Genomic DNA, 24,872 nt, shown 5'->3' with positions numbered 1-24,872 from the left:
GTCAATACGACTTTCCATTTAGGAGGAGTAGCAATAATACAATTTTCAAGATGGCTGCCACAATGGCCATCAGATCAACACCATTTCATTGAGGACCAATTAGACATCATAAGAAGTCTTCTGGTGAAAAATGCATTACGATATTCGGACACTGTGAGAGCCAAATTTGATGTTACAGCAGTTCCATTTTCATTCAGGACCATCTTGACCATGTGACGAATGTATGCATCAAGTTTCATGGCAATCTTTCAAGCAGTTTATGAGCATTATCAATAGCAATCTTGTGCTAATGGAGGACAGGCACTGAACAATGGACAACAGACCATCTCATAAGCTCTTCTAGTGTATGACCAGCAGTGCTAATAATGGTGATAATTTTCACATATTAAAATATTACCTGCTCTTATACCCCTAAAATGTGGCTCTGAAAACTTGTCCCACAAGGACACAACAATACAAGCAGATCCCAAAACAAATATTGCTACCAGGTACAGAATTTTTGGTCCAAGTCGGCAGTAGAAGCTGTAGTACAGCCAAGGTACAAATGAACCCATCGTTAGAAGTGCTATCCCACAGTAGTCAAGTCTGAAAGAAAATGAAATGTACAACATCCACATTATTGATAAAATATTTTTTTCCAAGATTAAAAGTAAACTTGTCATTAATCTATATCAGATAAAAAGTGGGATTAAAGAGCAGTGTTTTTGCATGAAGTCCTTTGTCTACTTGGCCTGATGTGCTAACTTCTGACTACATTCTGACATCAACTTTATAGCTATTCTACTGAAGATTCAATGCACCAGGTGAGTTATAATTAGACAAAATGGGGAAAGTCATCCATTAAAGCAAAAATATCCCTTAGCATTTTAATGAAGAGCAATTATCATGATTTTTCTAATTAATATAACCATAAGTAGATCCATGAAATAATGTTATTATTTTTAATATTTTACCAGGGGAAAAGATAAATATTCTTTAGTCTTGGGTGAATTACTGTCAAGTGTCTATTCAAGATTCATGTACACTTAAAAATTCATTCTCATGCACATTTCAGTTATTGTATTTTCACTACCAGTTATGGAAGTTTTAGTTAGTGTATATTTATTACCAGGCATGTAAGTTTCACTTACTGTCTATTCATTACCAGGCATGTAAGTTTTAGTTATTGTACATTTATTACCAGGCATGTGAATTTCAGCCACCGTCTATTCATTACCAGACATCTAAGTTTTAGTTATTGTATATTTATTACCAGGCATGTGAATTACAATTACTGTACATTCATTACCAGGCATGTAAGTTTTAGTGTCAATAGAGACAGGATCTTATTACAAAACCAATGAAATAGTTTGCTCTGTTCTCACTTTTTTCTTAATGGACATGCACCTGATTTGCAGGGAAGGTCATAACAATTAATGAGCAGGTCTGATACTGATTACTGCCTTGAGAAGATGATGATACAGTAGCCACTGTTCTACCTTTGCACAATTAACATTTACTATATCCAGCCATAGTTCAGCAAAATTTAATTTAATAGTGTTTATCATAACTTGAAATTATAATTTATTTTCATAAATTGAAACTAAAGGAAATATTAAATGGGACAGATCATATACTTCAACGATTGTAAAAGTAACAAATTATTCTATTTCAAGATGAGTGAATAACTACTCTAGCATTGTAAGGTCTAGACAAGTACAAGTGGATCTAAACAACCCATTTCTAGTACTGCAAAGTCTAGCTATGTGCAAATTAGTATAGCAACATTAAGTATGCATATAAAAAAATTATTCCTGCAAGAAACTGGTACAAGTTTTCTTTATAATAGATCCATCTGGATAAAGAGAACAGATAAAGCTAAATACTTTTGAATGACAACTTTATTTTTCAGTCATCAGGTAAGTGAACAATACAGATTTACAATCGTGAAGACATCTATGCCTGTCTGTTTGCCTCTCTCTCTCAATGGGTCATACACATTATTTGATCATTTGGTGAAAGAAGAAAATTGTGATGGAATATGTCTTGCTTATTGATCTTCTAACTTGTAAATTCTAACGCACATATATGTAATCAAATTTAAACAATGTATATTACAAACAATGTACATTACAAGTGCATGCTGCTTTGGCACCAATTACACTTGGTCTATGTTAATTTTTAAAACTGACGATCATGTAATTTGTTCAAAATACTAAATGTGGGATCATGTATTTGTTCATACACAATCTCTTCCCCAAAATGAAATATCTTTTACTCATCATTTTTTGTAATCTTGGAGAATTATTTTCCATATGAAAAATATGGATGACATAATCCATATATAAGTCAACTCGGAGTACAAGACTAAGCTAACATTTTCTGGTAAAAAAGTATTGTCTTATAGGCTAGCAAATATGGTAGTAGTTTTCCTAAGGTATTATGATTGGGAAAAACATCTGAAGAAGAAACTACAGAAAACAATATACAAACTAAAAAAACATTCCTCACTATAGAAATATAAAACAACCCTCACCATACAAATAAAAAACCTCACCCCCCTCATATTATCACCAACACAACACTTTAATGTAAAAAAAAGAGTCATCATTTACAGCATTTATCTTTTAGATAAGTTTATATTTCACACCTTTCCAAGACACATGCTGCAACAAAAAATTCTGAAACTGAATGTCAGTACTAATAATTACAACAGAGATTACAAATGAATGCTGTAATATTTATAGTGCACACATATGATCAAGTACATGGGCATAATGACATGTCAATCAATTCTTTCTCAAGTTTATTCAGTACCTTTAAGAATAAAGTTGCATCATAGTATAATGGAATAAAAATGGTATGCCACCTTTGCCAGCAAATTTTCTTCCGTAGCTTTAACCTGACTTTGAAAATGACATTGATTATTCAAGAATATGACATTTTATAAAAAGTGTGCAATTCATCTACACTGTATAAATGGCTATATCCTATCCATGAGGAGTGACATTCTTTCTCTCTAAGTCATTTGCTACCTTCCTGCCTTGAGTCAACAAAATCAGTCAGGAAGTACTTGTACTCAACAGCTCCAAACAATCACTGCCTCACACCTTTTATGCCAAGCTTTATTGTTAGTTTAGGCACAAATGTTTTCAAAATAAACATTAACTGCTAAAAGAAAATGTTTCTTTTTTCCTGATTAATCTTTTGAAGTAGCGCATAAAAACAGAAATCTTAAATTACCTTAATCATAATTCAAGGATGTCACAGAAATTATTCTGAAAATGTTGATGGCTTCTGTCTAATGAAACCACTAAAACGTTACTAATATACTTAATGTTTGAATAAAAAACTTTGACATAACGAGTTTTGACACCTCTCTTTATGCAAAATAAAAAAAATTGCAGAGACTGAAGGTCAAATAAGCCAACATGGCTGCAATAATTAAAATGATTGCTTAAATTTTCAGTTCAAGGTCTTCTCTATCACTCTCATCTATTAAAAATATAGCCATTTCCAAAAAACATTCCATCTACCCAAGTATATGTCCATATGAATGAACACTGCTGATTTTCTCTTCTAACTATATCTGCATTCTAACCCTTTCTCATATATATCTACATAAAACTCAGGAAATATTTTAATGCTGATAGATAATGAGCAAAAATTAGAGTTCAAATCAGGAAATATTTGAATGCTAATGAGCAAACATTAGAGTCAAATCAGGAAATATTTGAATGCTAATGAGCAAACATTAGGGTCAAATCAGGAAATATTTTAATGCTAATGAGCAAACATTAGAGTCAAATCAGGAAATATTTGAATGCTAATGAGCAAACATTAGGGTCAAATCAGGAAATATTTTAATGCTGATAGATAATGAGCAAACATTAGAGTCAAATCAGGAAATATATGAATGCTAATGAGCAAACATTAGAGTCAAATCAGGAAATATATGAATGCTAATGAGCAAACATTAGGGTCAAATCAGGAAATATTTTAATGCTAATGAGCAAACATTAGGGTCAAATCAGGAAATATTTGAATGCTAATGAGCAAACATTAGGGTCAAATCAGGAAATATTTGAATGCTAATGAGCAAACATAAGGGTCAAATCAGGAAATATTTTAATGCTAATGAGCAAACATTAGGGTCAAATCAGGAAATATCTGAATGCTAATGAGCAAACATTAGGGTCAAATCAGTGCAAGATCTGGAATGTAAAATTCCCGAGTTTCAAGCTCATTTCAGGGTAACCAGATATGTAAACATGTTAACATTTCTATGAGTTACTTGAGTACTTGATAAAATGTTTATTACAATAATGAAAGTGTCCAAGAAACAAAGGGCACAACTGTCAATGTAAATATGAATAAGTACATGGTTTATTTTTTAGCACAGCATTAAGTTGTATTTTTCTTTATCTCCTTAACAAGATTTTTAAGATTAGATGTAGCATCATTTTCATTTAGGGCCAACTAGTTATATGAAGCCATTTGGTGAATACCCCACGTCAATGTAAGCATTCCTTTAGAAAGAATAGCAATTACAAAATTTTCAAGATGGCTAAATATTTGGACAGTCATAATGATGTGAGTTTGGCATAATTTTTCTTCTTTTTTTCTTCATCAAGGACCAACCAGACATTATAAGTATTTTGATGAAAACCCCATATCAATATGCTATCCAGTGAGGAGAAGCAGTGATAAAAGGACTCAAGAAGACCACCACGGTGGCCATGTTGGATGTCAAACTGGCATCATTTTCATTTAGGACCAACAAGACATGATAAGTCGTCTGATGACAGCTGAATGTCAATATGACTTGTTATTTATAAGAAGTACCAACAAGATTTTCAAGATGAAAAGTTAAACCACCTTCGATGGGATAGCACATATTGATCCATTATCTTGGTTTGGATTAAAATGACTCAGCTTAAGGATTAAAATAAAAAGCTTATGATTAAGAGTATGTACACATCTGTAAACACTGCCATATCAAACTGAACATCTGTCAACAATGTTATCTCAAATTGAACATCTGTAAATGCTGTTATCTCAAAGTGAATATCTTTAAACACTGCCATCTCAAAACGACAATCTGTAAATGCTGTCATCTCAAACATACTAAACATCTGTAAACACTGCCATCTCAAACTGAACATCTGTAAATGCTGTCATCTCAAACATACTAAACATCTGTAAACAGTGCCATCTCAAACTGAACATCTGTAAATGCTGTCATCTCTAACTGATCTCACACAAACTGAACATCTGTAAATGCTGTCATCTCGAACATACTAAACATCTGTAAACCCTGCCATCTCAAACTCAATATCTGTATACACTGTCATATATAAAAGTGAATTTCAGTAAACAGTCATCTCAAGCAAACTGAACACCTGTAAACACTGTCATCTCAAGCAAACGAAACACCTGTAAACAGTCATATCACACAAACTGAACATCTTTAAACACTGTCATCTCAAACAAACTGAACATCTGTAAATGCTGCCATCTAAAAAAGTGAACATCAGTAAACACTGTCAACATACACAAAATGAATATCTGTAAACACTGTCACAGCAAACAAACTGAACATCTGTATACACTGTCATCTCTTAGTGAACAGCTATAAACACTGCCATCTAGAGCAAAGTGAGCAGCTATAAACACTGCCATCTATAGCAAAGTGAACAGCTATAAACACTGCCATCTATAGCAAAGTGACAGCTATAAACACTGCCATCTATAGCAAAGTGAACAGCTATAAACACTGCCATCTATAGCAAAGTGAACATCAGAATGAAGAGATGTTATGTGAAATGAGGACATTATGAAATGGTTATAGCTTGCAATGTTTATGATTTTCTAACTGGAAAGTTATTAATCTTTCACACCACTATGAATTAGTCAGGTTAAATTACAATTAAGTTTAAAATGAAAAACCTGAAATATGCTCAGAATATTTAGACTTTTATAAGTATTATTTCATGCCCTCAAAAGAACAAGCAAAGTTATATTTAATGTAAGTGAACTTGAATAAGACTGATGCTTTCAAGCTATACCATTTACAGTAATTCCCTTCCAAGTTATTGTTAAGCTAAAATAAAGTTGTGTTAATCTATTCAGAATGTGGTCTGCAATCAATTAAAAAAGAGATAACATTTTTAAAAACAATTAAAACAAACATTTTTAACAAGTGAGTCAAATGGAAATAACTTCAAAGTATCCATAAAGATGCTAATTTGCATGTACAGAGCTTCAACAGGAAATAATTGGAACAGAATCTCTTGATATTTTATAATGACTATAAACAATAATCCAGTTCATACAAGACCCTGATGATTTAAGCATGCAATCCAAGATCAAACTCTGTACCAGACAGATCCAACATCCACCAATTAAATAGGTGGATGTCACTCATAAGTGAACTCATCTAAGACCCTAATAATTCTGCACTCTCTCACTATATGACTCTTCAACAAGGCACAGATCATGTTATAAGGCAAGCTTTGATCCCATTTCAATATCATACAGATCCTGTTATAAGGCAAGCGTTGATCCCATTTCAATATCACATAGAACCTGTTATAAGGCAAGCTTTGATCCCATTTCAATATCACACAGATCCTGTTATAAGGCAAGCTTTGATCCCATTTCAATATCACACAGATCCTGTTATAAGGCAGGCATAATCCAGATCCTATTTCAATAGGTGGCAGTAAAATTATATACCTCATGTACATCAATGATCTTACTATAAGGCAGTATACTCTAAGGCTTTCAAGGACAGAATAAGAATGAGGGCATACATACTAAATCTAATCCAAAATCTCTTTAGAAATAAAGCCTCTACAGTGTTCACAAGTTCACCAATCTGAACCAAGATCATAACATTATTAAATGTGGATGTCGCTCACAGACACTGAAGACAGAAACAAAATTTGATCCGAAATGAAGCCCTTATAGTATTCAGTGATGAGTGTTGACAGATGGAGAGACAATTGGCAATGCATGACATATGATGGACAAAGGGCCATAGAATAGACTTACCTGGTTGTTAAACTCGAGACATCTAAGCTGCCAATACCTAAATGCAATCCTTTTATTAAGCTTAATGAAATGAATGGACCAATGGTCATACAAACTAACATTGCTATCATTATATCTCACTGCACCAAAGGTAAAAGAGGGGATAATAAAACAATAATTTTACAGCCATTCCTGTAATCTTCAAGTAGTATGTCTTACTTGTTGAATAGTTTTCCTATCCTCTGTGAGTGGCAGTAAACTGTGTGAAATATCCAAGAAAAGCCCAGACACAAAATGGCTCCAACAAAAAATGCAGAAAAGATGGCTTTTTCTTGCCACTGTATTTCGATTGAAGGGCGTGTCACAAAGTATATTGCTATGGCAATGAATGCAATCATACCTGAAAGAAAAGAATAAAAAATTGATTGTATTATATTTTTCAAAATGTAAAGATTATATCAAAGTTAACCTTCAGATACTTAGGAGTAGCACCAATCAGAGGTTCCATTAGAGTGGTATACGTTGGTTTTTACGGATATAATCTGCCCCATACTGAAAAAAAGATATGACTGTCAGTATTTGTGTACCAACGAACTGTAAAATGTATTTAATGTCTTAAAAGTTAACTGTAATAACATCAAAGTCTATAAGAAGCCAAATTCTTCTATTCATACAGTTTTAGTTTCATATTCCAACCAACTTTGTTCAGTGATTGTTGGCATCATCACAGCACCAGAACAGGAGTTGACTTATCTCTTTGATGAATTGCAGTGGTTTGATATTTGATTCAAAATGAAACAATACTAATTAATGCACTCATCTTTCTGTTTCATAAATGTTACGCAAAGCAGTCACTTTCTGCTTCAGTAAGTTTGTATTGCAATAAGTTAATATTTCTTGCAAAATACAGGGTGTTTATTTTGTTTATACCATTTGTGCTTTTATTTACACTTGTTTTAAACAAACTAATAACCAAGTGTTTGTTTGTTGGGGTACCAGCTAGGTCGGGATTTTTGTCAGTTTCTGTTAGTCATGTGATCTAGCCATGCTGAAGTTGAAGGCTTTCACTCACACCAAGCCACTAAAACTAGACATTTATTTAGTGCATGGAAACACTTTTTAACTAAGTATGTTATAAATGAACTCTGAATCAAAGTAGTTAAAATTGTGTAAGAATTAATTTGGTGACTGACAGTGGAATGGGATTAAACTACACTTTGTTCCACATAGCATAGCAAAATTTTATCCTCTCTGCAATTAGTAAATTTTCAGGTCAGCATCGTTAAATGTAGCTGAAAGTAACTAATTCATTTTTACATACTTTGTGTGAAACAAATTAGGTACTTTTAGCAACATTTAATGATGCTGACCTGATAATTTACAAAGTCACAGATAGGTTAAAATTTGTGGTGCTTTGTGGAATGTAGTACAGACTTGTGACACTGCTATGAATGCAGCTCTTTTAAAGGTCAGAAATTCATTTATTTCATTTTCTTACTCAACGGAGTTGTTTACAACATACTTTTCTCCACTCTATGCGAGTGATAAACCATGCATTGATGAGATTAGTAATTAATACTGATAAAATCTGACCTTGCAAGCAGGAAGTACTGGTACAAGCATGGCCCTAGTGGAAATGGCAGCTCAGTTTGTTTTAATGGTGATTTGAACACATTATTGACTATAACATGCCAAGGAAATGGGAATTCAAATGCCCTTCTCAGGTTAACACTTGGGCAGCTGACATAGGTTAGCCAGCTTGAAGTTGTTTCATTAAAAAGCTAATTCAATACTGTACTGTGTACATTTTACCTTGTAGGTCTTGAGAATCTGCTGCCAATTTCACGAGGTAAACAAAGATCTGAAGACTGATTTTCTCTTCAAATATTCGCAAAAAGTATCTGATTCAGCTCTGAACACCTCTACTTTAGTTGCTGCATGTTGTCTTTGAGCCTACATTGCACATGACAGTCTAAACCAAGCAACAAACTATATAAAGTCTCATAACATTTATAGGGTACCTAAGGGGCGTGTTAAATTAAGTGAATGAACAATATGACTTGTGTATTAGATTAGATTAACAAAACTGACCTGTGAGATTAAACCTATCATGCAGCCAGTGGCACTAAACTGAGATTCTGTTACTACCCAACAAAATTAGAAGTTGCCCGTGCTATGCCCAAGGGAAGTAACTCAGTATACTGTCTATTGACCTGATTTTGACCTGAACTCTAGAAACATGGCCAAGTCTTGGGCAGTTTAACCTGATACATTGTTGGTATATACAGAAACACTGCATTTTTAAATGAAAAGGATGGATTTTCTTGAAACATGCTGTAAAATGATTCCCTGAATTGAACTTACAGGTTTCTTCCATAAAAGAAAAAATATATAACAACTGTTTACTTGACCAACGAGGCCAGAAGGTTGTTTAACTTATCAGAATATTAGAAGGATGTGAAAATGTTTCATGCATGTACAACTTAGTGCTAAACAAAAAAGAATGTAAAGCAATGCAATTTACATGCACAATTCATCCATACAAGAAAAGAATAATGTGTAGCTGTCCTGCAAACTTTCTGCCTTATGTTCCACAAGCCTTAACTTGTATTTGCCCTACCCCCTGCACGCCTTTTTGCCAAAGAAAAATAGAAAACATACACCTAGCTTTTTATAGTACATGTTGGTCCATATCTATGTTGGCTCTAGTAACGGTGAAAGTTGCTAAGTGCAATAAAAACCTTTAGGATGATACTCAATTTCCATTTAAGAAAAACATTTGGCAATCAAAATATTCAAAATCTGTAATAGTCTGTAAACGGCAATGTCACTGACGGCAGCCAGTGTCATGTTTTTCAAAGTTAAATTAACGACTCGAGGGATTCAATTTATGGTGTGGAAAACTTGCAGCAATACACAATCTGGCATTTAAAAGAAAATAATTCAGAAAAAATATGAAGTATTATGATCATAAACATTTGTAGATAATAACTGAAGCTAAATGACAACAAGATCTAGCAGTTCTTTTCTGATAAACCTAGATATATAAAAATGAAAACAGTATGTGTTGCTTACTCACCTGATAAAAAAATCTATAATAATAATGCAAATTTCCAAAGAAAAGATGTTAGTACAGTTTAGGTGACAAAGATAAGGTGCAAAAACTGTCAAAACAAATAAGATTGTTCCAAAATATTATTACTAAATCATCCAGTACTAGTATTTTTCTTTGTCCATCTGAAATTTTGTGTCTCTCACACACTGACAAAAAGGCAACAAGATTCCTTGGAATCCTAGGTATAACACTGGTGTGGGATTGTTTATTACCTATTTTTTCCCAACTATAAGTACATAACAAGCAAAACGGTTTCCCTAGTAACTTACCTAACAGGTGAGACCATATATTGCCTGTTTCTGTGTGTATCCTAAAGATCGACTTAAAACAAGCTAAAAATGAATTTGTAGGAGGTCTGTGACCTTTCACAAGAAAATCATTGTCTCTGAGCCAGTCAGGAAGGGAATGGTGGTGCACCACACGCCAACCAGCCTCCCATACTTTCTTTACAAACTCCTCTGCTTGTTCTGCTGCTCGGCAGGGTGCCGTAAAGAAATCCCCAACTCTTGAGCGCTCATGCTCCTCTTCATCATCATTGCTCTCTTCCTCCAAGCTGGAAAAGGAGCTGGACTGCTGAAACGAGAACCATTTCGACTTCAAATTGAATAAAACTTGTAAATGTGGTTTGGACTATCACATATATCATCACATTTTAATTTAGTGCCAGAAAAGAAACTGTTTTCATGGTTATCATCTAATTTTGATTTTTTTCTCTGGGTTAATCAACAGAAAACGACCATGAGTAGTCATTACAGTACTTCAAAAATTATGAAAAGAATCAGTATCCATATCTGTATCCCTGAATCCTGTGTTTTAAATGTTATCCATGTTTTCAATGTTATCCAAGTTTTTAATGTTATCCATGTTTTCAATGTTATACAGGGGCCCCGAGTGGCTGAGTGATCTAAAGCGCTCTCCATTATGGATCACTGCCATCTCACATCTGTATGCATGGGTTTGAGTCTCAGCCAATGTGGGTATGTGAGAAAGCTTGCCAGTAGCTTCTTGTGGGTTGGTGGTTCTTTCCGTGATTTTCCCGGGTTCTTCCTCCACCATTAATACTGGCCACCATGTATAGCTTATCGTGTGCTGAAAAATGGCATTAAACCCTACAACAACAACGTTATACATATGTGTATCCCTGAATCTCACATTGTTTATAATGGTATCCATGTGTGATCTTGAATCTTAAACCATGTGTTTAATGTTATACATATGTATATCCTTGAATCTTACACTGTTTTGAATTTTTAAATACAAGTATCCCTGAATCTTACTCTGATTTTAATCTGTTATACATGATGAAGAATTCCACCCCAATTCTGTTGTTGAGGCAATGAGAATAATAATGGGTGCATCCAAAAGTGCATCTCTTCACAACTGTACCATGAAGTCTAAATTCTTGCCATTGCAAGCACGAACTGTTTCAGTTATTTAACATTTACCGCAGACTAGCTCCTACATATCTTTAAGAACTGATTATATCTTTATTTATAGAACATAAGACCTATTCCATTCAATCTTCAAACTCTGTGTAGAACAACCTTGTTCTATAATTCATTTCTAACATCTACAATTTGAATGTGGAACCTGTTACCCACTGAAATAATCAACAACCCTTGCATACACAATTATAAAGCCTATTTCAACTGCAATAAAAAAAACCACTTCATGTTACTACTACAATGGTGATAGAATGTCTCAGATTATGCATGTTAGGCTAAGAACAAACAGTAGCAATTTAAATTATGATTTATATACAAATTATGTAACTAATATTAAGTACTGGTCCTGCAGTGAAATAGAGAATGCAAAACTTTCTTCTAGACTGTTCCAAATATTCAAATCTGAGAGATCAAATCATACACACATTCCCCTTTGCTCTTACGACTGCAACACATTTTTGTCGACCATATGTTAAGTACAGAAATTAGCGCACAAATATTTTTAACTTAGCAAAATTATATTAAGGTGACCAAGAGATTTAATTAATTGACTAACTCACAACCTTTCGAATCATAATTAATTAGTTCTTATTCTTTGTTATGTTTTGTATGTAAGTTTATGCACTTTTTCGGTATAACCATTTGTACCAGCACTGAGGTCACTGATGTTATATTTCTGTTACTGTTGGGGAGACAGTGAAAACAAGCTCATGATTTCTCCTGAATACCCAAAATCATATTTCTGTAATTGCATCTGACAAGGTTTCCCAACTAAATGATTTAATCTAATCTTTATCCAAATATGTGTATCCCTGAATTTTACACTGTTTTTAATCTTTTCCACATGAGAGTGTCCCTGTCTCTTATTCTGTTTATAATCTTTCATACATATAAGTTTGAAGTATACTATTTATATTAGAGCTTATGTTCAGAAGAATGTATGTCATATAAATGAATAAGTACTTTTATACCTGTAATCTAAGCATACTGCACTTTAATGAATGAGTACTTTTATAGTGTAATCTAATCATACTGCATTTTAATGAATGAGTACTTTTGTAGCTGTAATCTAAGCATACTGCATTTTAATGAATGAGTCCTTTTATACATGTAATCTAAGCATATTATTTTAATGAATGAGTACTTTTTATACCAATATCTAAGCATACTGCATTTTAATGAATGAGTACTTTTATACCTGTAATCAAAGCATACTGCATTTTAATGAATGAGTATTTTTATATATGTAATCTAAGCATACTTCATTGTAATAAATGAGTATTTTTATACCTGTAATCTAAAAACACTGCATTTTAATGAGTACTTTTATACCTGTAATCTAAGTATACTGCATTTAAGGAATCAGTACTTTTGTACCTATAATCTAAGCATACTGCATTTTAATGAGTACTTTTGTACCTATAATCTAAGCATACTGCATTTTAATGAATGAGTACTTTTACACCTATAATCTAAGCATACTGCAATTTAATGAATGAGTACTTTTATACCTGTAATCTAAGCATACTGCATTTTAATGAATGAGTACTTTTATACCTGTAATCTAAGCATACTGCATTTTCAAAACTAATCCATGTTATGAAAGTCAAAGTCTGAAATGACAGCGACAGGCAAACAAGTTTTCAAAGGACTTGTTAAAAATTAGCAGATAAACATGTACATTTTTCTGAATTAAGCAACCATATACAACTCACTGATCCCAGTCATGACAATCTTGGCATCTCCTTCCAGACCCTACATTTTCTGGTCCTAGACTATCATTTGTCAGTACTACATCTGCTTTTTACCAACTGGACTTGAAACTCTGAAGAAATACCACCTCCCTTTTTCTAAATATAACAAACAGCCCACTGTTTTGTGTAATACAGTCAACCCCACATACATTCTCATGCAAGCAATGCTATGCTTCACTTTACTTGCCTTTCGACATACCCTAGTTAAACGAAGGAGGTGTCCAGACTCTGCTTGATTCGTAGCTTTGTAAGAGGGTATAGTCAGATCTTCCTCTGCATCTGAGTAGTCGCTGTCCAGGGACATCGTACCGGGACTATGTACATCTTGCCTGACACATCGTGGCTGGTGGACAATTGGAACAATATCTGCTTGGACAACTGGTTGGTTCAACTCTACTTCAATAGTGGACATCTTTATGGACAGATATGGTCACTGGTCTGGTGAATAAATAAGAGAGTTCATTAGTGTTTACTCCAGTCTGTGTCCTTGGGCCTTTAACAAGAGTTAAATTTTAATGAGCAAAATGTTATACAAGACAAAAGATAAGCCTTTCATCAGGTAGAGAAATCATAAAGAATTAGAGAATATTACACTTTTTTGGTTAATTAAAGGCGATGACTGCTGGTCTGACACAAATGCCGGCAAATTTCATGGGGGGCAATTCTGTGACATCTGATACCAGTACCACCAGGAATTCGACTTCATGGAGGAATTTCTATGGCATCTTATACCAGTAATACCAGGAGATTTCATAGGGGCATTGCTGTGGCATCTAATACCAGTTAAGGTAGACAGATGTAGCTCTACAATGATACCAAATCATCTAGAATATCTAGCTGCACTACAAAATACAGATATAAAAAAATTTTGGACCCGATTTTTTTCTACCCAAAATTCGTCAGTGGTTGGAATCCGATTTTGTGTCCGGATTTGATACTTTTTGGTCTCAGAGCTAAGGCAAACTGGTATGAACTGCAAACAGACAGATGAGCCTTTGCAAAAAGTAGGATAAGATGGGCATTTGGAATAAAGAGGGGTCTCGATACAAAAATAATGGCTCCGTTTAGCAAACAAAAAAAGAAAAGAACTCCAACTTTTACCCTTCTGCTCATGCGCGAGCAAAATAGCCAATGAAAAATGATGTTTCTAACACAACTAGCCATGATGATATTGAAAGCTCACCTGGGATTTGGTGTTTTCAGATGTATTCAGAAATAGCTTTCAAAATGTGTTTCCTACTCGATTTTCAAGCAAAAATGACAAAAACCTCCAAGGGTCAATGTGTTAATGCTGTGCACCAAGCAAGGCAGCTGCTAGTACCATTTTTATAAGTCTTTGGTATGACTTTGCCGGGGCTGTAATAACATATGACACCTAGGCATATTAGTATGTGCATACCCATGTATGAAATACACATCAATGTGTTCTCTAAGCTAGATTTTATCGTCTCTTCATTTTACCATAACACATGAATAAAATATTTAATTTCTTAAATTTTCTGAATTCTTAAAAACCTATAACTTTCCCAAATATCCACTTTGTGATATATAAAAAAGTTTTACATACATCTGTAACTGGAAAATGTCATCTAAAAATGTTATCTGAATATCCTTAAATAAAAATATCAAACAGGTCTGGTGATGCCTACCAATAGTCCAGATTACAAACAAAAAAAAAGTACACAAAATACAACAACATAAGTGACTGGTAACCTGGTACAAGTACCACAATAAAAAATTAGTACCCCATGTGGTACCAAAGTAGCATGTGACAATCAAGAAATAATGAGAGAACATTTCCGTGTCATCAGAAGTACACGCCAGAAATTTGTTGTTATCAGTGATTCTGATAATGATCTGGCAATATAAAATTATTTTACCACATGGATTCAAAAGATAATGATACCTACTGGAATAGGGATACAAAATTATTTTACATGGATTCAAAAGATAATGACACCCATTTGAACAGGGTATATATATATATATATATATATATATATATATATATATATATATATATATATATATATATATATATATATATTATTTTACCAAACCAATTCAAAATATAATGACACCTACTGGAACTGGGTTACAAAATTATTTAACCACATATTCAAAAGATAATGAAACTGACTGAACAGGGATACAAATTATTCTACAAAACAGATTCAAAAATGACATCTTTTGATGACTACAATGTCAAACCAAGTAATAGATACAAATAGTTAAATCCCCATGACCCATTTTCTGATGAAAGATTCATCTAGCACTAAATGGGTGCTTTCCTATCTCTGGATGAGAGAAACATGGTGTGGACTTTGCACTAGTATTATGTCTGCAAATCCACATATCAGACACATGTATTTAATCAATGAAAATCCATGTGTATGTACAAGGATAATAAATAGAGACAGCCAATTAAAATACATCTGTCATAGTTCTAAATATATCCATTACAGTGACTTAATTCCTGGGTAAGTTTTTAATTAATGAGAGTATGTACATAAAACTAGCATGGATTTTAATCACAGCAGCAAGCACAAAGAGGCCTTATATGTGAATTTATTAAGACAAATTTTGAGAAATAAAAGCCACTTTATTAATGCCCTGTGTGTGTGGGGGGAGACATTCAAAATATGAAACTTCATTTTGTTTTAGATCATTTCAATAATAAATATTAGCCATTTATGTATTAAAAAGAAGGAACAAAAAGTGTAAAATACACAGGAACAGTTTTCTGAAATACAGACAAAATGATGCACAAATATAATGTGAACAACTGTAAAGAAAATTTACTCTAAAAAATGTTTCTGATTGTTTCACGCTCATTTGAAGGGGGTGAGGCATGTGGCACATATGCTCCATCATCCTTTCTCAATGAGCACCATTAACTTTAACTCTTGTGTGGCTGACATTTTTGTTGGGATGGACAGATAAAATGCCACAAAGTGGGAGAAAATGTTTTCAGTCAGATAATGGTCAGAGCTTCCTGGGATGATGTATGGATCTATTTCTGCACAGCACAATGAATTCCAATATGGGATGGACACAGCCAAAACACACTCTCTTTTCAGTCATAATGCACGAGCCATCAATTCCAAGAGCTACAAGCCTGTCATTTTAAGTTCTTTTTCTGAAGTTCGTCTACCAACTTCTACTTAATTACACTGACATTGGCACTTGATTCAATGTTACAAATGGAAAGGAAGGCCATGTACAGACCAGAAAAAATTAATAGTACATTGCAGTAAAGTACATAACATTCAGATAGTAACTCATAATGAGTACAACAGTTATACCATACACAGCTAGAGTACAATAGTTATACCACACACAGCAAGAGTACAATAGTTATACCACACACAGCTAGAGTAATTCATGAGTACAACAGTTATACCACACACAGCAAGAGTACAACAGTTATAGTGTACCACTAATTGCAACTGCTGTACTTTTCCATGTATTGCTCGGTCATCAGTCAACTAAAAATTATGATGTAAACAAATGGGGCAAGTATAAAACCAATGGTAGGACAAGTTGCTTATGCACAATCTCTTCTTCCAGAGAAGTGGTTGGGGATAATTTATGTACAGCTCTGATGGGAGAGGATAAAGAACACATTTACATACGTAATCTTGATGTTAGTAATGCATTAACATTTATTTGGGTCATACAATATGGTAAGTACAATGCTGGGTATTGTTTTTTCCTGACAAAAGACAAACACTATCTAACATCAAGATCTTGTAAACTTAAATTGAAGGCCTGAATCTTTGTTGTAAAAAATACTGTGAACTCCAGCAAGTATTCTCTGGTGTATTTTGTGGTTGACACCGGTTTTGAACATATCTCTCTTCATTGATTAATTCTCATCCTGATACACAGTATCACTCCAACAGTAAGTGATCATCGATAACTTCCGCATATGTGCACAGTCTAATTACATGTACCATCTGACTGTATACAAGACAAAGCAACATAATTATTGGCCAATCAGAACACTTACAATAAAACAAAGTATGAATACTTGGGGTGCAATGGTTAATCAATATACCAATATTTTTTCATATCGATACTACAGGCGTAGAATCAATACAAAACTATATTTAAGCAATACAAGTTGCAATATCTTCACCAGTCATGAATTATTATTAGGTGTTTGGCTTTTAATTCTTTAAATTAAGAATTAATCCTAGACAGCTGTCATAGGCATTTGCATTACTGTCAGTTTTAATTTTAAAAAACCCGTCCCATCAGCATGTGTTCAGCAACTAAAAGGAGAGATTGCAGATTTGTTCTTGTACTCGTGTATGATTTAAATACTTTACTGACCATTTAATAACCACTTTTGCTTGAAACTTTTCTGTTGCTTTGTTACATTCTCTACATGGATTGAATTTGAAAGCTACAATTACTGTTTGTCATACAGTGAAATAGGTTACATTCAATCCTGATTGGAGGTTATTCTTTGTTTAAGCCCAGAATAAAACAATAACCCCCAATCAGAACAGTAGCTTATTCACCATGTGACACACTGAAAACCTTGCATCAAAACTCAGTCCAAAGAGATACAACATGACAGATGAACTTTAAGCAAATATGACCTTCAGCAAATGTGACCTTTAAATGATCTACAAAGTACTTATATTGTAAATGGAAAACAACTTTGGAGTCTCTTCTTTTAAACAGATGTAATCATGAAATGAACACGATGACAAGATAAAAGAAAATATTTAGCACTTAATCAATGAAGAAACAGATTCAAATCTGCATGAGTGGTAGTCACACTGTCATAATTTGAAGAAGGGTAGTGGGTGCTATCCATAATTACTTTCTTTTCTCTGACTGAAACTAGTGCATGTGGCCGTGGCAGTTATTTTACATCTGCATTAACTATAATATCAAGCATCTGACTGACAGTCATCTTCATTTCCTCTGACTTGTTCTTTATAAGATTTTCCTTGCAGGAGGAAAATACATGATTTCTTTTTTTCTGAAGATAACACTGTAATACCTACAAAATGAATTAAGATGTTTTTAAAGCGCCCATGCAGCATAAAACAAAGTGTGATCAAAATTAGCATGCATCTGATAAAATGTAGCAGCCTGAGGCAGCATAGGAGGTTAAATGAAAATCACTGACAATAGTTTTTTGTCAAGGATCAGAATAGCATATGAACTGATAAGTGCATGTCTGTTACCTGCTCACTAAAAATACAACCAAAATCTCAATAAACTGGCAGTACCCAACTATTGGCAAATCTTCTAATGATGAAAAGAGCATCAAGTTAATATATGTGTATCAATAATGTGTCATATCTTATCATAGGCTGTGTATAGCTAACTGTATTAATATTAATTGCACAGGTTCGTTGTTTCTTCCCAACTGATTAGATTGTTTTAAACAGCCATTATTTAATGCATTTACCCAAGCCAGATACCTACTGATTTTAATCGAGCAAGTCAATGAACATGGAAGTATTTTTCTTTAATAATGAAATGAATAAAAACATACTGATGTTGAGAAGAGCAGTTAGATAGCTTTATTTCGTTCAAGAAACTTATTACTAGTTTAACCAACTTTGGCATTTCTTGAGCAATCCTTACATTTCAACTAACTGAAATGTATGTCAGCAGAACTTGAAAGCGCATCTGCTTTATTGAATGCCAGAATTTGATTCCATTAGAAACAGACATCAGAATAAGTAGCGGTAATGTCCAAGCTAAGCAATTACACTTTCATTTGTGTAAAAGTATCTATACTGACAAACAAGTGTGCAAGATAGTTATGAAAATCTGACCTCTAGCTGCTGTCAGTTGACTGGGGAACAATCTACACAATGCCGTGTATTCTGGCAATAAGATGTCAACCCAAACAACATAAATATCTGGGTAGATGTCTTACATTGTAGGACTAGGGTGTCACATGACTTGTCTCCATACTTGTGAATGTAATTAACATCATGAGAATTTAGTAGGAATTCACAAAAATATAAAACAAACAACTCATAATTATTGAGTATCTCTCTGAACAAAAGACTATATATGGGCTGCAACTTAAAAGGGCTGAAAACCTCTGGCAGTCTAGTTTAGTTTTCCTAACTGATACACCCAAGAGTCCCAACTAAAGCAAAAGTCATACAGGTCATATGTGTTCGGTACTATCTCATTAAAGCAGGGCTTAAGTTGGTCTAATGTATTGGTTGCAGAATGGCTACAAACTTAAAAATAAAGTTGCCATTTGCAAACATCTGGTCACCAAATTATGTGCAAAAACTATAGATTGAAATATCAGTACTGATTTGGTAATAGGTCACGAGAGAACTGTCCTCCCTTTTTGTATTTTTTTATTATATAACATTTATATAATGACTGACAGGTAAATTGTAAGAAGTGATACAAGCCCTGCAATCTAAATAAACAAAGTTGCTGTTTTATTTCTGGGGCTTTTTTGGTCACCACCTGGCAACTGTTCTGTAAAATTTACTTGCTATATGTAATAAGAACTTTGGTGTAAATTTTAAGTAATTTACTCACAACTTGGAACCATGTAATGGGTGTATTTTGTCAAAATTTGAATAAAAATACCTTTAAATGGTGATTGTTTACTTTATTTGGATCCTCATACATCCAAATTCCCTTTTGGAGGTCATTATTTACATGCCCTGATAAACACATGGCAAAACTCAATGTTAAGTATGTTCACATTTTTGGATGTGGTCAACCTTAAAGTGTTATCCAATGTTCTACGCTATGATGTCAAAATGAAAGATACATGTTGAAAAAAATTTGTACTACCCAATATTGTAATGATAAGACTGAATCGGCTCTTTTTTTTCTGAACTGATTAATAACTGGCCACCATTGTAAAAGTCCATAGTTATCAACAATGTTCGTCTGTAAGGTGCAGAACATTCAATAACCAGGTCAGGATAAATTCTGGTAAAACTATATTAGTATTAAGTTTGAGAACAATAAATTTAAGACAAGTAAATCTGCCAATGTTACTACATCTAGCCCTATAAAGTAAGACATAGACCACAATATTTATGTCTTTGGGGTAACCCAAAAAACATAAATATCAGGGTCAATGTCTTACAATGAAGGACTATAGTACAAGTCACATGGGTGATGCATGTGCAATTACTAATTTTAAATTAAATACAAATTGTTCTTTTAAAATTTAACACTAACTTTAATTAACCAAAGTTTATTCAATCCTGATTATTGAATGCTCTGCACCTTAAATGAAAATTATCAATCACTATCGGCTTTTTCAATGGTGGCCACAATTTAGGTTACTACAGATTTGGTTATCAATATGAGTAGCTTTCATGGTGACATCACAGTACATGACATTCAACCCGGATTGTATTGGATCACACATTTAGGTTCATTTTGTCCAAAAACGTCTACGTACTTTAACATTGATTTTGCCGTAAGCAATTAGCAGGGCATCTAAATAATGACCTTCCAAAGGAATATGTATGTAAACAAATCCAAATGAAGTGAATACTTGCCACTTAAAGGTATGCTGAATCAAATTCTAACACAAATGTGACTGTTAGACCAGATCAATAGTGATGGGAATCAGTCAGAAATTCATAATCGATAATCGGTTCCACTTAACCAACTGATAATCGATTATAATCGGTTACTAAGAGCAAATTTTAATTTTTGTTTTTTATTCAGTTATATCTTTGATCAATAGTTCAAGATGTTAGTAAATGTACAGGAGTAATCTCTTTTAATGACATGTATACTTTAACCTGATAATAATATTACATTTTGTCTACTATGTTATGTGTTATTTTTGTTCAACATCTTTGTTAAATGAACGCAACTTTTTATGGCTGATAAGTCATATGCAACTGAAATACTGCTACAATCCCCCAAAATCCTTTCATTCACATGTGATGTGTCTATAATTTTAAGTGTAGAAGGACATGGTTTTCTTGTTTGTCATTGTTTACAAATACTACAAATAATACTTCATTTAAAACTGAAACAAATCATCAAAATGTGTTTAAATTTATTAATTCAACTATTTAACAACTTGATCATGTAATAATCGCTATATGCTCCTAATTATGAAATTTTGCACCTATGAATTATCATATGGTTTTATATTTGTAGTTGTGAAGGGAATTAATAAATTTCAGGTCAACTTTAGTGGCTGGGAGTTTGACTAACCTTTGTGCTTTGCATACAACTAAAAAGTAGTCTCCCTTTGCACATAATCGATTATGGAGTTTCACAATTGATTACGGTATCTTATTGGTTTGCTCAACCAACTGATGATCGATTATAATCGATGATCGGAACAACACATCAACATACACTTCCTGTAGCATACATGATCATATTTGTTTCCTAAGCACCTGGACATGTAGGTCTGATGACCTTGGAGTCAACAATAATTCTTCCTCTTGATCTAGTCAACCTCTTAAATGATATCCAACCCAGACAATAGAATTGTGAATGTCATAAATGGTAACACCTCAATGTATGGTAGAACAGGCACAAGAGCAGTCCTACAATGTAAGACATAGCACATTACCTTTGTTTTAGAACTATGTCTTACTACCCAAATAATGGCCTTGTCTAGTGTGTTCCGATGTCAGTTGACATCAGAATGAGTAGTCAAAGTTTCAGCAATATCTCACACACCTAGCAGTCTATCCTGATACTCTTCCACTAATTATGTATAATTAATATACTTACTGCGCTGTCTTTAACCTGACGTAATGAAAATATGACACCAGCAAATGAATGCATTTTCATGTTCCATTGACATACATTTGAACTTGTTGCAATGCAGTGCAATAGCAGTTGAGGTATGCCGAAGTATGTTTAAGTAGGTTCATGCGGGGGATGTTTCCTGAACAAAATGAAATGCATAATATATTTTTATTCGTGTCGTTAAATAATAATATTTCAACTTAACCTGATTTCTGCATTCCCAGCTTTCATCGTTATCCAGCCAGCTAAAATGTAGGCCAACAAAACTTGAAAACAGGTCAATTTCTTTTGTGAGAATGTGAATTTATTAGAGAAAACACATCAGGGTAAGTAAAGTCTGACAAAAACATTATTACTTTGTACAAAAGCGGTTATTGATTGCCAATTATGTGTGATATTCCTGAAAATTTGACTTTCGTTTCACCGTTAGTCGACATCACACACAAGGCGCCGTTAGTTAGGCCGTACGACCCATCACACCCCCTCCCCGAACAAAAATATCGGGTGATGTTTCTTACGTTGTAGGACTAGCACAAGAGGGGCCCAGAGTGGCATAGTAGTATAGAGCGCTCACTGCCATCTCACCTCTGAGTTCGAGTCTCAGGCTTGGCTAAAGTGGGTACGTGAGAAAGCCTGCCAGTAGCTTCTCGTGGATCGGTGGTTCTTCTCGGGGTTTTCCAGGGTTCCCAGTTATACTGGCCGCCATGTATAGCCAGCCTATCTTTAGTCCTACAATGTAAGACATAGCACATGTTGTTTTTGTTTAAGTGCTAACATACTGGGTGAAGTGTCTTAAGTTGCAGGTCTAGCCTATCTTGTGCTGAAAAATGGCGATAAACCCTACAAAAGGCACAATAAGAAACTTGTTTCCTGGTGTTGATCATGGGGGCATATACTTACTCTTTTCTTGGTATTATTTAATGTTTATCAAAGGCGACTGAGAGTCAGATGATAAAAGATGAAATTATTCTTTCAATGAAAATAAATACATAATTGACGTGCACTCTAATTTGTTCAAGTCGTATTGAGCATCGAATATAAGTTCCACTCACGACTCAATAAGCAATATTTTGTCTATTTTTGTCACTCTCTGTCACCAATCATAACACTAGACGCTTCGGCTATGTAACTTACTATTAAAGTGAAACATACTGAACTTACCTAAATAGCGTTATTTTTCTCCATTTACTAAAATACAACACCAATAAAATTTCCCAACAATAGTCAACTGCGATGTCGTATGATTATATATTCAACCAATCAGAAGCATGCTTTTATATTCGGATTACATGGACTTTTACCCTTTAACCGATGCAATTTATTTCAAGCTTAGGTCATGGGTCGGTCAAGTCTTCAAAGTATCATTCAAACACTGCATGTTCTCGGGTGAAATTCACTTGCTTGGAAATTTAAATATGTCCAGTTCATTTTTAATTATTATTCCTGTGGCCGACACACAATCACGCAAATTGATAAGGGAGCGAGGCAAGAATATCTAACTACCCTAAAGGATTTCGACTCTTAGGGGGCAGGGTCCAGTTTTTATGTACAAATTTAATGCCGCAATTAGCGACCTAGTATAAAAAAATCATAAAAAATCAAATACACAAGTGAGGTCAAAAAGGTCCATATTTTTAGATACCTATATTAAAACAAAGCATAAGAATAGTATTCACTTGACCAGAGAAGTCAATGGCAGTTCATAGCAGAAGAGGTTTATGCACCCCAACCCCTATTTTATACCTGCATTTTTCACATCCAAATGCCATTTTTGACAGCATGTAGTGCTCACAGTGCAAACGCAAGCCCTTTCCCTGGATGAAAATTTTGAAAAACATTGTCTACTAAATAGTTTGATGCAATTCAGAATAGTTGTCATCCAAGCCGTTTTTGAGATACTCGGCTTGCCTTGAACCCACGTGTCTACTGCTATGGGAGGCTAGCTCTTCTTCATAGGCAACTATTGGTATTTCACTATCAACATACTGCAGAGCAACTATGGAAAGTGTACATGACTGACATCAATTTCAAGAACAACACAAGCCCAAAACACCTAGTTCACAAATATATCCATATCTATAAATAGTAAACAATAATAGCTGAAAAAGTCACACCATAGCCTTAAGTTAAGAAATTTGCCAGGGTCCAATTTACGAAACTGGACCCTGCCACTTTAATGAATCTTTTTTAAAGGCAAATACAAAACATAGACAAGACAAACAAATGAAACAGAAAAAGCTGTTGTGTTTGCAAGACTTTACATGGCTGTTTCTACAAGAATTAAACCTTTAAATGTATTATGCTTCAACTAGTTTATTTCAACTTGCTGAGAATGCTGGGAAATATTTTTATTGACCTAGAAATCGATGAGCCATAACGACATGATATTTCATTGTCATAGTAGTAGTTAGAGGCTGCTAAGCAAATTTAGAGAATTATTTAAAAGAAAATTTTTTCTGCTGCAAAAGTTAATTGTATTTGTGCATGTCTGTCTTTTTCTACTATTCTTGGTTTAAACAGCTTGGTTTCAATGTTCTAAGGCGGTGTAGCCAGTAAGATTCAATTTCTGTCCTGCTTTCAGAACTCCAGTTGGGGTTGTGAGAGATGGGGTTGTGTGTGTGTGTGTGTGAGAGAGAGAGAGGGAGAGACAGAGAGAGAGAGGCGACCGTTTGTACATTTTCATATTTAATAATTAATTGATTCAATGTTAGTCCACATCTTTTGACGAGAACAGATGAAGGGAATAAAGTGAACCGCTGTTATTTATAGTGGAAGAGCGGATCGAAACAGACTGAT

The 24,872-nt window shown here is 33.9% G+C and overlaps 1 protein-coding gene across 4 annotated transcripts in view; it reads right to left on the bottom strand.

Moving 5' to 3' along the window:
• LOC149788520 (adiponectin receptor protein-like) overlaps positions 1-23,326 on the bottom strand; it is a 32,885-nt gene extending 9,559 nt beyond the window's left edge. The window contains exons 1-5 of one of the 4 annotated variants that reach the window (XM_089974526.1): positions 23,238-23,326; positions 13,516-13,766; positions 10,399-10,702; positions 7,234-7,414; positions 398-585 (exon numbers count right to left, since the gene is read on the bottom strand). In XM_089974526.1, the coding sequence (XP_089830652.1) occupies positions 398-585; positions 7,234-7,414; positions 10,399-10,702; positions 13,516-13,740 (898 nt within the window). In that variant the 5' untranslated portion in view covers positions 13,741-13,766; positions 23,238-23,326. The remainder of the gene's footprint in view (positions 1-397; positions 586-7,233; positions 7,415-10,398; positions 10,703-13,515; positions 13,767-23,237) is intronic. The other 3 variants (XM_089974527.1, XM_089974528.1, XM_089974529.1) reach the window with 3 other exon arrangements.
• Positions 23,327-24,872: the final 1,546 nt, after the last annotated feature.

Source organism: Sinohyriopsis cumingii, chromosome 11, assembly GCF_028554795.1.
Source record: "Sinohyriopsis cumingii isolate HCF-2022 chromosome 11, ASM2855479v2, whole genome shotgun sequence".
NCBI classification, from domain to species: domain Eukaryota; kingdom Metazoa; phylum Mollusca; class Bivalvia; order Unionida; family Unionidae; genus Sinohyriopsis; species Sinohyriopsis cumingii.
Note: the sequence above shows the minus strand (reverse complement) of the source record. Positions and strands in the feature narration are given on the sequence as shown.